Source organism: Aquila chrysaetos, chromosome 8 (assembly GCF_900496995.4).
Source record: "Aquila chrysaetos chrysaetos chromosome 8, bAquChr1.4, whole genome shotgun sequence".
Taxonomy (NCBI): Eukaryota; Metazoa; Chordata; class Aves; order Accipitriformes; family Accipitridae; genus Aquila; species Aquila chrysaetos.
In genome coordinates this window covers 42,472,450-42,486,473 of record NC_044011.1, presented here as the reverse complement: position 1 = coordinate 42,486,473, position 14,024 = coordinate 42,472,450, and the positions used below count along the sequence as shown (strand labels likewise).

The window sequence follows — 14,024 nt, the reverse complement described above, 5'->3', positions numbered from 1 at the left end:
ACCCAATCCTTTAAGAGACCCAACCGCAGGCAGCAAAGGCAGGACGGACACGCGTCCGTCGCAAAACCGTGAACTACTTTGATGACTTCTCTTTACGTGGCAGCTGCCTGGAGCAGCAGAGATCTTTCTAGCTGCAGGAGAATAATCCAAAGAGGAAAAAAATGCCCTTTAGTCTCCTACCAGAAGGATTTCCCATTGTCTGTTGATCTGCCTGGTTTTACACTAACTCAGAAATAAAAATAATTTGTTATAATGTACTTGTGGAGTGCGACAGCAAGGGTAAATAATTGGACAGAGCAGTCTCCCCCTCGGAGGCTGTTACAACCCCAAGCACAGCCACGGGCTGTTGTTGCAGATCTGCAGGCGCTGGCATGGCAAAGGTCAAGAGGAGAGATAGTATCTTTGATGGTGCAACAAAAGCAGCAGCGATAAACAAGCCAGCCCGCAGGCACATCAGCCCCTCTGCAGATCCTGTCCCTCGAAGGGCAAGTGTCCCCAAAACCTGCCTGGTTTTTTCCAAGCGCTAGGGTGGCAGCCAAGCTGCAGTTTTTGCCTCTTTTTTGCAGGTACGTGGATATGGCCAGCCAGACTCCAGCCCCGACAGTCAGTCGAGCAGCCCGCCCAGGGAAGGTTCGGCTCCCAGCGAGCTCCGTCCCCTGGGGAAGGCAGCAGCAGCGCCCAGCAGGCACCCTGCTACGACCGGACTGAAAAGTGCGGGGACCCTGCTCGACTGTCCCCATCCACGTGTCGGGGGACGGTTGTTTCATCTCCAACTTTTGTTTATGCTGCCTGTGTCTATCTGAAGGTGCTGTAATTATTTAGAATCTTTACCCAATAGGTCCGGGGGGGGGGAAAAAAAAAAAAAGTGTTTGGTTTCAAGAAGCAATTTGTTATGCAAGACCCAAAGCCAAACCACACGCCCACATGAAATACTGCAGAGGTCAGTCCTGCCTCAGCTGCAAGCGCTCCGCGGCTAGTTTCGACCGCAATAGCTGGGGAGATCAATACAGTCAGGAGCGGTGTGGGTGAAGGACCGGCATAAATGAAGGAAAAGGGAGAGGAAATGTTTAAGCCAGCCATCCTGCAGGTCCTGTACCGTCACCGCTCCAGATGTCGGAAACCAGGCTGACCTGTAGGGAAGGGGGTGTCCCAGCCAATCTGGGAGAGCTCTGCATGCAGCAATCCGAGATCAGACACCCTGGACGGTCAAAGCACGAACCCGCGCAGCGCTGGCACGAGGCAGGGTGGCTCTCGGCACCCCGTAAGGGCTGTGGGGCACACAGTGGGCCAGGGGGAATGCCGCAGCAGGGCAGAGGCTGGACGTTGGCCCTCCCGTCTAAGCAGAAGCGCTCACCTGTTTTTTTGGGTGAGACCTGTCAAAGCCCAAGAGGAGGTTGGGGTTCCTGCCATGCAGGAGGAGGTCCGCTGCTCGGAAGGGAATCGAGAAGCCTTGAATATTGTTGCAGAAGTCGGTGGTGATCCAGAGGTATGGGACGAAGGCGTCCACGAAGATATACTGGGAAGAGAGGGACCGACAGGGAAGAAGGAAAGCAGGCGGTCAGCCCCCAGGAGGTCAGAGCAGACCTCAGGCTATCGGTAACACAGGCACACGTCCCGGGGGAGCCTTTGGGAGGGCAAACTCCGGAGAGGAGGAATTTGCCTGCCCCAGCCACCCCCTCTCCCGCCACGCTCCGATGCTCCTGAGCATCGCAGAGCCGTACAGGAGGTAGGGCAGCCCGGCATGTCCCGCCTCTGCCCCAGGGACCCCCAGGATGGCCTGAGGGGCTTTCCCAGGAACCGAGAGGACCGTGCAAAAACAGCCTTCGGTCCCCATCTGTGGGAGAGGCCCGTCCCTCCCCGGTGCCGCAGCGGAAAGGCCCGTGTGAGCACTTGGCCTATGCAAAGGCAAGTTTTCAGCGTGACCCACGGATGTGGGTCGGGGCGATCGCACGCCCGGTTCCCGCAGCCTGGCTTTGGAGAGGAGAATACCTACAGGGATGGCAAGTGGCAGCTTCAGCTGCTGCAGGGCAAGGACATCTCACCTCACCCTAGGAGAGCTTCAGCCAGGAGAAAGGTGACCTTGATGCAGACAAAGCCTAAATAAATATTTGTGTCTGTAGCTCTGTAACGATGCTAGTGACGGGCACGCAGCTCATCGCTCTATTGGGACGAGCCACTACAGATGCGGTCGCTCTGCCACCGCAATACCTTTACAGTTACTCCTCCCACAGCAAGGAGCAGCTATATCCCTACGGCCACCGTGGCATAACTGCCCGGCGGCGATAAAGCGACGCTGCCCCGCGGAGGAACCTGGCTGGGGCCGGCTGCCGCATCCTCCTCACCCTCTTGTTGTCGGCCGGGCTGTGGTAGAACTGGGCGATGGCCACCTCGCTGCTGTTCTCCCCGCCGAAGCTGAACTTTTCTGAAATTTTCTTAAAACTCTTCCCGTAGTCATAAGACACGTAAACCTGCAAAGAAGAAGCCCCAGCGTGAGGAGCTTACAGCTCTGGGTTCCTTTCTGACAGATTTGGTAAAAACTCAGAAAACTACAAGGGGGGAAGCCTTAGAGATTGCCCGAGCCAGCCTTTCAGGGCTCAAACCTGGGGGGCAACGCAGAGGATACCAAATGGTTCTTTTTGTGCCTCTGAACTCAAACTCATGGGCCTTTCTTTCATCTTCCCAGCACATGAGAGAAAGGCAGGCTGTAGCTCAGCAGCCGCCGACACCTCCCCTGGCACAGAAGCAGAGAAGGTGCCCCGGGACAGCGCCAGGTTGCATTACTTACATCGCTGTTTTTGGGACCCAGCAAAGACAGGCTGTCTCTGGCCAAGGCCACGATCACATTGCTCTTCTCTCCTGCCCAGTGAACGACCATCTGATTGTGGGAATCGTTGAGGCTGACCTGCAACGCCAAGGAAAAGGGCACCCTGAGCCGCAGCCTCGCCCGCAGGGACAGTCGGAGAGCAAACACCCGCTTGCACCACCCCTCCTGGGAAATACACAGATTTTTGGGGAAACTCATTCAAACGAGGGGCAGAAGTTAAAACAGTCCAGAAGGCGAACAGCAGAGGGGCACTGTGTGTCCAGCCCTTCAGACCTCGGATGTGCTCATGGGCACGCTTGGGGCGAGCTCAGCTCCAGCCTGGAGCGCTAGAATGCAACGGGATGGCCTACAGCTGTCTGGCGCGCACCAAGGGCTTTATCTTTCCACCACCATTTCCCAAGGTTGCTGTGCCTTCATCCCGCTCCCACCTGCCCCTGCAGTCTCATTTAAAGCCCCCCCCCCCCCGCTTTAAAGCCAAGCAAACCAGTGGCCGCTCAGCATGACGGGGGTTGGAAACCTCTGCGAACGCGACGGGGATTACGTGGACGGTGCCACCGAGCCAGGGCTGCCGTCGCTTATACCGAGGCCACTGCTCGCTGCAAGCCACCAAACGGTTAAAGAGAAGGCTTCCCTGGGGGGGGGGCTGGCGTTGGAGCGTGGCCCCACGTAAAGCGGCATCTCTCATGAACATGTTGGCAAAAAGCATGTGCCTGAAGGGGTTAGTCTTCCCTTTATTCTTCCTCAGAGAAATAGGATTCGGGGGATGATGAGAACGAAAACAAAAACCAAGGACCAAGAAGCGATTTCAAATCCAGGCTGACAAGGCGCAGGGCCGCAGGGAAACAGAGTCACCTTCCTACGGCGACTTCTTCTGTACCCTAAAGGACGCGCTGGTTTCTAACACAACCGCAGTCGTACACGATCCCATTATTCCTCGTGCATGCGTTGCATCTGGCAGCGCTGCGACTGCACTGGTCGCGAAGGGCCGGTTTCTATGGGGAAGCTATCGCAGCATCGCCGCGGCGGGAGCTCGAGGCACAGGAGACTCTGGGCAAACCGGGTGCCTGTAGCGACCGCTGCCAGCGAGCGGGGATGGCCAGCTTTGCCGGGGAAGCCGGGTGAAGTAGCTTGGCAGTGGCCATAGCTCGGCCACACATGGGCACCTCCATCGCTTGCAGCACTGGACATCCGTGCCCGAGCCCCCACGCTCGGGGAAGCTGTAAAAATACAGGGCTAAGCCCTTCTTAGGCCTGATACCCTGCGGCTCCCGCTGACCCCGGGATCAGCGAGGAGCACCGCCCGCGGTAAGGGGACGGTTTAACCTCTGCCAGCAACTGGTAAATAAAACGCTTGGAAAAACGACGTCTTTATTCTGGAAGGAGGGGGGAGGGGGCGAGTGAAGCCAGGAGTCCTCAAATCCCTCTTATGCAATAGGCTCACACAAGGTGGGGGGGGGGGATCAAAACCTGGCAGGGAGGCAGCAGCAGCCCCCAGGGCCGGTGCCCCCAGCTGCACCCCCCCACCAGGCAAACCATGCCGTAGCACCCGGATAGCAAACACGGCGGAGATTTAGGTCAGGCAGCAGCATCAGCTACAAAGCAAGCCGGTGGTAGTCTTGCACACCCGCTGGAAAAAAAAGAAGCGAGGCTGTTTGAGGGTGCAGGGAAACAGGGCGGAGAAGAAGGAATTGCCGATGCCCACTGAGACGGCCGACGTACAGCCTCGGGTCTGAAATCCAGAGCAGCTCTGCGCTCCCAGCCCCAATCCCCCTCCCCTCCTTTAAAAGTGGAATGACCCTATCTAAATCTCGTACATCTATATCAGTTATTTTGGGTGCAGCTTTTTTGGGTTCTCAGCTGTGCCCAGGCTGAGGTCGCTGGCTTCAGGCAAAGGGCTAGGTTTATTAGCCTGCCTAGAGTTTTGCTGTTATTTGGAGGGAAGGGGTATAGCGAGGGGGAGCCTGTAGCTGCGCACATTCAGAGACAGAAGCGAGCAACCCTGCCCGGCTTCCCTTCCCCAGGAAAGTGCCTCGAGAGAGATTTGCCTGCTCCCCCAAGGAAAGCCGAAGTCTGGATGTGCCAGACCTGTCCAGCTCCCCTCAGCCAAGAGGGGCTTGTTACTACCTCCGTGGCAATTTCGGTAGCGCTTTGCGTTTTTTTTCCGCAAGAAATCCGACACTAGGACAGTTGCAAAACCAGAAAAACCACAGGAGGCTCCTACTGCACCTTGCTTTAACCTCAGCAATAAACCTCTATAGCTTTTTTTCTGCCTGAGCTAAAAGAGACAAGGAGCCCCAGAGAGCCTCCTCTTCAGAGCAGGGAGACCTGGGAAGTGTAGTGAAACCCCAAGACCAGGGGCACCGTGTTTGGGCTCGGAGGAGCCAGCTGAGCCTCATTACTCGTTAGGAGCCACGAGACCTTTGGCAGCCTAATTAGGGCAGAGCTGCTATAAAGGCCGAACTTGGCACGAGCAAGGTTTGGTTCCCTGGTAGGAGGGAGGAAGAGCAGCACCAAGTGCCTAGGGGCTGTGCTCAGCAGAAAGTTTAGGAGTAGTGAAAGACTGCTCAAGTGTGTCTTGCTAAGGCATGTAAAGAAAGAGAAGCCACTGGAAGGATGCCTTACGCTGTAAGTCCCCCGGGAAGGGCTCGTGCAGCAGCGTCTCAGGTTTAGGAGCCTCGCACGTTTGTCTCTGCCGGCACGGGAGACCGCAGCTGGTGGCTGAGCAGCCCTGCTATGGCCCTCTGGAGCTTTGTGGGGACCCGAACGGCTCAGGGGAGCAACAAATGGGACCCTGCAGCACCGCACTGTGCCCTGGGTGTAAAGCACCTGATGTCCCATTGACCAGGACGTTTTTTGTGAAATAGCTTTGCAATAAGGCTGTTGTTATCTCCGACACGAGTAACCCTGCCCCGCTTGCTGGGACGAGTCTCCTTTGGCAGGAGCCCGCTGTCACAGACTCCCCTACCTCCCCTACTGGGGGAAACCTTTCTTGGGAGCTGGTTTAACCTATGAACGGGCAACGGCTGGTGCCTAATGGAAACAGCATTTAGCATAAATTCCGCTTAATGGGGAAATGGTTTGGTCTTTGCCAAGTGATTAACTGTATATGAAATATGCATGAAATTCTAATTTGTCCTCCTAATATGTAAGGTGCCAAATGAAGTCCAGGAGGGGAGAACTGGAGCCAAGACATAGCGGAAGCTGCTTGTAGCTCTAGTTAACGTAGTTCATGCTGCTAGCTTCGCTCACGCTATATATTTATTTTTTATTAACGGGATCTTCCAACAAAGGAATCCCCTGCAGAAACGGAGTGAGAAGAAAGCCCCCGGAGCTGCCGTCCAGTGGGAGCATGCCCCAGAGCAGGTACGAGCTCCCTCATGGCTCAAGGGGTGCAGCTGGAGCTGAGCGCTCCCAGCGTGGGCTGGGAGGGGGAGTGCCGCGCGGATGCGTGGCACTGCGCTGAGACGGTAGCATTGCCTTGACGAGCCGACAGAGGCGATGACTGTCGGTAGGTAAGCGGACACGGGTGCGTGGCGTGGGGTGCCAAGCTCCTCGAGCGCCCGGGGCTGGGGCAAACGCCCCGATCCCGTGTTCCTCGGCACCTGCAATGCCTAAGTGCCAGCTCCCCTTCCCGTTGCATCCCTCTCAGTTGCTCGTGCCCAGAATTGAGAGGTTGGGGCAGGATTTTGGTTGCCAAGCTCGGCAGAGGCGGGTCACCCCTCGCATGTGAAAAACGGCAGTCTTAGCGAAAGCCCCGGGCTCCGAAATGGAGCAGGCTGGCCAGGAGATGAGCAACTCTGGCACGGGCACCTCACTGTAGCCGCTCGTATGGCTGCTGGCAGGCTAGACGGCAGTATCTCAGGCCTTTCCGTTGCCGGAGGACTCTAAATCCCAGCCTTTGAGCCACCGGCGAGGCTGAGCTGCTCTGTGTGGGAAGCGTAACTTCCCCGTGCAGAAATCACACTGTTAGCCGTGATGAACCGCAAGCAAAAATATTGTGCGTTTGCTGATTCGTAATGGTGCCTAGCACCCATGTGCAGTGACAAGTGTCAGGACAGTGTTAGGGGCTATTCTTGGTGCCAAGCGGGCTCGAGAGCTACCTGCGCGTGTTGATGGGTTTTCTCTGTTGAGAATTAATGCTCTAGCTATAGGACTCCAACCGTGGCTTGACCCAGGGGCTCGCTATTAATCAGGAGGTGATGCATTGCGACTTCTCAGGGGCTGAGGCTCAAGGCTGTAAAATTGGGGGTGCACAGGCAAAAGACTCCTAGGGATCATTGATGTGTGTTTGAAGGCTGTCGGGAGATGCTTGCAGAAGAGGAATCGGCTAAACATTTTGTATCCGGTAGCTGGGGGAACAAGGATGGGGCTAAAGAAAGCTATTGCTGAAAGGGGTCAGAAGCAAAGCCGCAGCTCGGTTAGCATAGGGCTTTAAAAGGAAAGGTGCTCTCACCAGGGTCCTCATCATTCCGCCTCACTGGAAACCGCAGCGGACAAGTGCCGGGCCTTTGCGTCCCCATTTTGTCTGCCTCCCCCCCGGCAAGGCTTACGCAATAGCCCGGCATCGCGGATGAGTCAAGTGTCATGGGTGGCTACTGCATTCCCGGCACGCCATGTTCCTCGTGCGCTCCTACTAAAGCTTCATTACTGTACCTTCTGCTCTGCTCCCGAGCATCTGTTTCTAGCCCTGCTGCGATATTTTAAAATACAGTCTGTGCCTGCCGTAGCACTGCTTGTGGCTTGGACTGAAAATGCTAGGGTCTGAAATCATTGATATGAAACACGGGTGACTCATTTCAGAGAGTGCCAGGCCCATGTTAATTTTGTTAATACTGAAATCATCTGCTTGCAGAGCTGTTTTCTCTCTGCTACCACCAACAGAGCTCTCCATTAGCTGTTGTTTCTAGAAGACGGGAAAAGGGCAAGGGAGGGGGAAGATCGGGGTCGAGGCAGAAGCCCCGTTTACCCCACAAATGAGCAGGTCCCTTGGCAAGAAGGTCCCGGAGATGGGGTCTCTTTCTAAATTGAAGCGGGGAGGAGGGAAGGTGATGAGGAATCGAGGCTGCCCTGGTAAATTTGGGTAAGTGCTGATGAAGGTCACTCCCCCATAACCAAGGCACAGAGGGAGGCTGCAGAAAAGGTCTAAAGCGCTGCCGGTGAAGCACGCCACAAGCTAGTCGTTGCAGCTACAGAAACCTTAAGCGATGCCCCTGGGACGCCGCAACGCTTGCTTAGTCCAACAGCAGGATCTCCGAGGAACCTGCTGAAGGGGAAACCACGAATAAAAACACAAATAGCTTCCCTGGCTGCCATGGTGCCGGGAGCAGGAACTGCATGGCTTCCAGAGAGCTGTCTTTCCTGGCAAGCTTGGGTGCAAAAGCAAGTGCTGGGAGAGGGGCAGGGGTGCCCGTGCCCCGGGCAGACGCAGCGATGGGGAGGGGTGTCTGCCAATGCGAAGAAAGAAGGAAAGGATGGGGGGGGACCGGGAGCCTGCGGCCAGCCCTCCGCCGGGACATGCCGTCACCACCCAGGGCACCTCCAGAAGGGTAAAGTCTGATCTGGGAAGGTCTCTGCTGGGCTGGCAAACCAGGTCAAAATTAAGTACGGTTCAATTCCGATGCAGCATGATTGATGTCTCCATTCACGTAGCTGGATGGCATTTACCCTGCGAAGCACTTTCTGTCTTCTCTGAAAGAAGAAAGGCTCTTTGCCAGTTTGCAGGTTGTGAGCAAAGGGAGCTAAGGGGGGCTTTCTACTTGGGATGTGCTAACAGCCTCAAAAGAAGAGAAGCGTCAGCTCTCTCTGCTCGGGCGCTATTTTGACCACGCGCTAACAGTATTTTAGGGTAGCTCGCCAGCACAACCGAGGCCTGTGCAGCACGCATCGCGAGGGCCGTGGGAAGGGACTCCTGTGGCCGAAGCGCAACTCTGCCCACGAGCTGCAGCGTGGCTGCCGACTGCCCATCCGTGCCCGCTGCTCTAGCCGGGGGGCTCGTCTGCTGGGGAGCGCTGAGCTTTCTTGGAACTCTGAGTGTGCTGTCCCACAGTCATGGAGATGTTAACATCTCCTGCGTGCAGTCATCACTGTGGTGTTACGTTAACGGGAGGTGTTCTTCTCGGCCGTCTTGAAAAACTTCTGTCTTGAAGATCACTGAGTGGCATCATGGTGTGGTGTTGGTTTTAATCTAATGCAGGCTGCTTTAATGCATGTGGTACTCCAAGTGCTAGCAGCTGAGGAGGTCATCTTAGGTCTTTGTCAGTGTGGAGGGGTGGGGGGTGTCAAGGTCAAGCAGGTGGGCTGATCAAAGGTAATTTTGTAGTAAATGGCCTGGAAATGATGAAAACCTGGTCCTTTTTCTCAAAGACAGGATCAGTTATCACCAGGAAACAGGAAGCTTGAGAGCAATGAAGTAGGTGCCCCCAGAAGGGAAAGAGAGGAGCTGATATTAGGGCAGGCAATAATGCCAGTTCAGGGGATGGGGAGGCACAGAGGTGACGGCCGTGCGCGGGTTAGGAGCACGGGGAGAGGCTTGAGGCCTCACAACGGCAGCATGCAGGGCGAGCTGGCTGCCGCAGGAGCCGCCAGCGGGTTGGATAAGATGTCTTTTGTCCCAGAGCGGTTTAAGGCAAAGGCTTCTTGTGAGTTGCGTGGTTTTGGGGGACGTTTCGGATAAGCCCTTTCCAAAGAAGGGAAAGGGATGTCTGCAGACAAAGGTTAGACCTGTATGTCTGTATTATTTATTAGCGTAAACGCTCTCCGTAACTGTGATCCTCTCTTTTGCACCTCAGGAGCAGCAGACAGGCCGGCCTTCTGCCTTGGTGCTTCTCCTCGCTGTCTGCCACGGCTACGATGTGACACTTGTGAGATGGCCAGCCTCACGGTCACAGAAGACGCTTTGACCCAGCCGGCAGGTATGCAGCCAAAGCAGCTACTTTTCTTTTCCTTGCTTGTTGTAGTAAGTGAAGTCCTTGCAGGCGATGTGGTTCGTGGCCGGCTTTCCCCCAGGAGGGGACAGGATTTACGTGGGATGGTGGGGATGTACTCAAAGTAAAATCCTAGAGCCAAGTACCTGTATCCAGGTCTGAGCAGGGATGTGTAGGTGAGAGCACGGAAGCTGTTAAGGGACAGGAGGGTGGGCTGAGGATGAGCCGCTGCCTCGGTAGCCAGGGACTCACGCCAGGATGAGGAGGGCAGGGTGCGGTGCTGCGGTTGCTGAAAGGGGTTCGGGGAGCACTGCCGGCCCTGCGGGGGTGTAGGCAGCAGTCGTCTTGCCCTGGGGATGCTTCTCTGCTGTCAGTGGCGTCCTAGAAAAGACCTGTCACGTGTCGGTGCCTGCTTCGTAACCGTCTGTCCATCGGGACGTTCGCCAAGAGTCCTGTAGAGGTGAGGGCCGTGCAAGGGAAGAAAACCCGCTCTGTCTCGAAGCCAATGGTTTCTGGAGTCGTGTGTTTGATCTCTTGGTTGCTGGTGCTTTGGAGTCCGAAAGGCGGGGAAAAGCCACAAAAGCACAGGGTTTTAGGCTAGTGGTCTTGCCATTCGCTGAGGTTCCCAAAAAGTTTTGCTGCAGCGACGGGTGCAAGCTGTGCGAGCCTGCCCAGCAAGGACGTGATTGGTGGCGAGGATCTGGACGAGGAATCCACGTAATGCTTTGTGCTTGTGTCTTTGGTGTCTAGGGCAAGAGGGCTCTGAGTCTGTTGCTGACAACGCCGAGGAGCCGCAAAGGGTTTGGACTTTGTTCCCCTCCTCCCTTCCAGCTGGGGTGACCCGTCCCTCCCTCTCGCTCCAGTCCCCTGGCGATGTCACCCACGGTGGCGACAGGCAGCACCGACCTCCCGTGCCGCACTTTCCTTCGCCTCTGAGCTGAGCCCAGGCTCTAAGCCGTGCCACTAGGCTCTGTCGGGACCGCAGCTGAGAGCCGGGGAAGGGCAGGGAGTTTCAGGGCACGAGCCAGTGTGTAGCAGATGGCCGAGTGACCTGCCAAACGCACGGGAGCAGGACGCGTCCCAGATAAGGGACTGCAGTGGCACGGCACTAGGATGCTCAGTGCAAGCGCTGCCCCTTATGATGACGTCCCTGAGAGAGAACCGCTTTTTGACTGCATGATTTTCTGCTGGTATTAGAGTGCCAGAAACCTGGGGGAAGGAGGACACAGGGATCATTGGGTGCCTGTGACAAGGCGCGAGACCCTCGAGCACCATGTTGCACAGCTTTCTGGCTTCCTAGGCATTGGTAATTCTGTGCGGTCAGAGCTGTAACGGAGGCTAAGACACATGGGCTCACTCTTCTCCCTTTTGTTAAAGCAGACCCTGATTTAAAGCACTGTAGTGCTCAGGAGAACTCAGAACTGTTGTTTAGTGCCAATAAACTCTTCCCGGTGACGTGCAGTACCTGGGCTTTCCAATTTGTGCATCCCACCCTGAAGCAGCAGAAGGGATGGGTTTTGTACGCTAGCCTGAAACCACATGCCATGCCGCCAGCAAAGAGCGACTTGGTTCTCTAGGCAAATCTCCTCTGAAAGCTTAAAGGCAAAGAGAAAAGACCAAATAGTGGCAAACTGTTGAACTCCCACTGCTTCCTATTAGTTCTGTTCCAGATAGCGCCGGGGTTACCGCACCCTCTCAGATCTGCAGCTACATGTCCAGGTGAGGGAGGCTGCTCCTGCCAAAGCAGCTCTCTACCTGACCGGGGCAGGTGGGTTAGATGAAAGCCATGGAGAGCTGGAAGGGAAAGTGCTCCAACTGTCTTTCTGCAGATGAGAGACAAGTGTCATGTTTTTTCTAAAATGGGTAGCTGTGTTATGCTAAAAACAGCCAAACGTTGAGGAGGTAGAGGAGGCGAAGCAGATTTTCAAGGGGAGTAAGAACAGCTTTTCCCGTCCTCTAAAAGGGGGAACAGGAGCAGGGCTTTAGGAGCAGCACTGGCCCCACACGTGCCCCTCCAGCGGCCCTACAGCCAGTCCCACCTCGCGGCCGGTTCTTTCTCATCCTACAAGCAGCAGACAGGGGAAACTATAGGGCACCCAGAAGGGAAAGTGCTAGCCAAGGAGGCAAAGGCAGATGTCGCCCAAGGCTCGAAGCCTCTCCTCGAGTGTGCCTTGTCCCTCTGCGCGCTGGTCTCCCCCCCCCCCCCCCCCCCCCCCCCCCCCAGCAGCCTTTCGGGCACGTGATGGAACACAGGCAGTGTAAACAAGGAGGGTCAAACGGGACAACACAGTGTAGTCTAGTGTGTGGGTAGTTAAAAAATACAGCAGACTCTTTAAGTCTCAAGCTTTCCATAGCAGGCACCTGGGCAGCCCGGGTGTAATTCCTCATCACTCCTAAAGCCATGATCGTCTGGAAAAGGGGGAGCGAGGGGGAGCCTTTATGGTCCTGGCAACAAAACTTGCCAGTGAATCCAGCCCAAGGAGGGATACTTTCCGAAATAGCTGTTTCTATATTTTTCTGCGATGAGCAACTCCTTTTCCCCCTTTTTCAAGGAGTGGTGCAAGACGGATCAGAAATGCAGAGAGGAGTCCTTACAGAGAAGGGCACAGTGCCTCACAAATAGCAATGTCTTCTATCAGAAGTCACCTCCCTCTGCCTAGCTTCTGAGCACAAAAATGTTCAACTTGAGCATCTCTAGGTGAAGAGCTGCTGCCCGCTCCCCGCTGGAGGGACTCGCTTTCCGATCCGGCGAACTAGCAGAGGGGATGATCTGGCCCATTTCGCTAGCGCGTGCCCTTGGCCACCGGGCAGCTACCACTGCTCATCTTGCTGGAAAAGAACCCGCAAGCATAAAATGCAAATCTGACGGTGCCGCTAGTTCGAGATGGCTCTGGGAGAAACAGGAAGAGAAGCGGGGATAGCTGTAGGCAGAGGTCAGTGGTACCTCACGTCTAAACGCCTGCCACTTCGAAGGGGGCAAGTCGGAGGCAGGGAACGAGCTATCAGATGTCGCCACGGTCGCCTCGCCAGCAACCCCCCCCCACTCCCCGCCCGGCGCTGCACCGAGGGGGTGCCGGCATCCCCGCGCGAGATCCGCTCAAACCCCTGCGGGCGCGCAAGTTATTTCCCGAGCGGCAAGTGTGCAACCCGTGGGTCGTGTCCCCCCCAGCAGACCCGCGGGGGGCTGCAGCGCATCGCGCTGTGGCCGAGGCCGAGCGGCGCGGCCGGCTCCCCGCCAGCCCACTCGCGGCACCAGCACCGCGGGGGGGGGGGGAAGGACACGGACGGACGGGACCGGCGACAAGCGGCTGTCCGCGGGGCTGGGGGCAGCGCTGCCGCCCTCCGTGCTCCCCTTCCGTGTCCCGTCGTCCCCCCCACTCCGCTAAGCCGGGGGGGGGGGGGGGGGCAGCGCCCCGCGGGGTGATGTAACGCGGTATTTTGGGAGGGGGGGGGGTGCGCCCAGCGCGGTGGGCAGCCCCAGACCCCCCCCCCCTCCGCCTCCCCCCGCTTTCCCCGGCCGGGCTCACCTGTCCGTACACCTGGATGGGCTCCGGCGTGCGCGGTGCGGTGCGGCGGCTCCGCGGGGACTCGGCGGCGGCGGGCGGCGGGGCGCGCAGCAGCAGGGCGGAATGGCCGCCCGCCGCCGCCGCCGCCGGCAGCAACAGCAGCAGCAGGAGCGGCAGGAGGCGGCGGGGGAGAGGGACGGCCCGGCGCGCCCCGCCGCTGCTCGGCGTCGCCATGTTCGTGCCGCCGGGGCCGGGCCGAGCCGAGCGGAGCGGAGCCGAGCCGAGCGGAGCCGCCGCGCCGCCGCCCGGAGAGAATGTGCAACGGGCAGCGGAGCCGCTCGGCGCCCGCATCCCGCCCCCGCCGCCCGCTCCCCTCGGGGGGATGCTCGGAGCAACCCCCTCCTGGCCGCCGGGAGAGAGGGCGTTCTCGGCTCTTCGGGGGGGGTTCTTGGGATGCCGAGGAAGGAAGAAGGGAGAAAGTTAGCGTAAATGAAATGAAGGGAAATGAAACGGCAAGAAATGAAGTCGAATAGAATGAAAATAAAATGAAATGAAAGCGTGGCAGCTGCTTCCATCTGGGGGATGCGCGAGGTCCCCCCCCCCAAAAAAAAAAGAAGCCTAGCTGCACTTTTCCTCCCACACGCAGCCCATGTGCCCCTCAGCCCGGGACGTGGGCCTGAAGCACCCCGGTGTCGGTGGGAAGCGGCGTGATTGCCCACGCAAGTGTCCAGGCTGAGGTTTTGTGGTGTTCCAGGCCCGGCTGCCACGGATG

General features: G+C 57.4%; 1 protein-coding gene across 2 annotated transcripts in view; it reads right to left on the bottom strand.

Moving 5' to 3' along the window:
- Positions 1 to 13,553, bottom strand: part of SORL1 (sortilin related receptor 1) — a 53,622-nt gene extending 40,069 nt beyond the window's left edge. For both annotated transcript variants that reach the window (XM_030022220.1, XM_030022221.1), the window contains exons 1-4: positions 13,274 to 13,553; positions 2,786 to 2,902; positions 2,343 to 2,468; positions 1,355 to 1,516 (exon numbers count right to left, since the gene is read on the bottom strand). In XM_030022220.1, the coding sequence (XP_029878080.1) occupies positions 1,355 to 1,516; positions 2,343 to 2,468; positions 2,786 to 2,902; positions 13,274 to 13,486 (618 nt within the window). In that variant the 5' untranslated portion in view covers positions 13,487 to 13,553. The remainder of the gene's footprint in view (positions 1 to 1,354; positions 1,517 to 2,342; positions 2,469 to 2,785; positions 2,903 to 13,273) is intronic.
- Between the last annotated feature and the right edge of the window lie 471 nt (positions 13,554 to 14,024).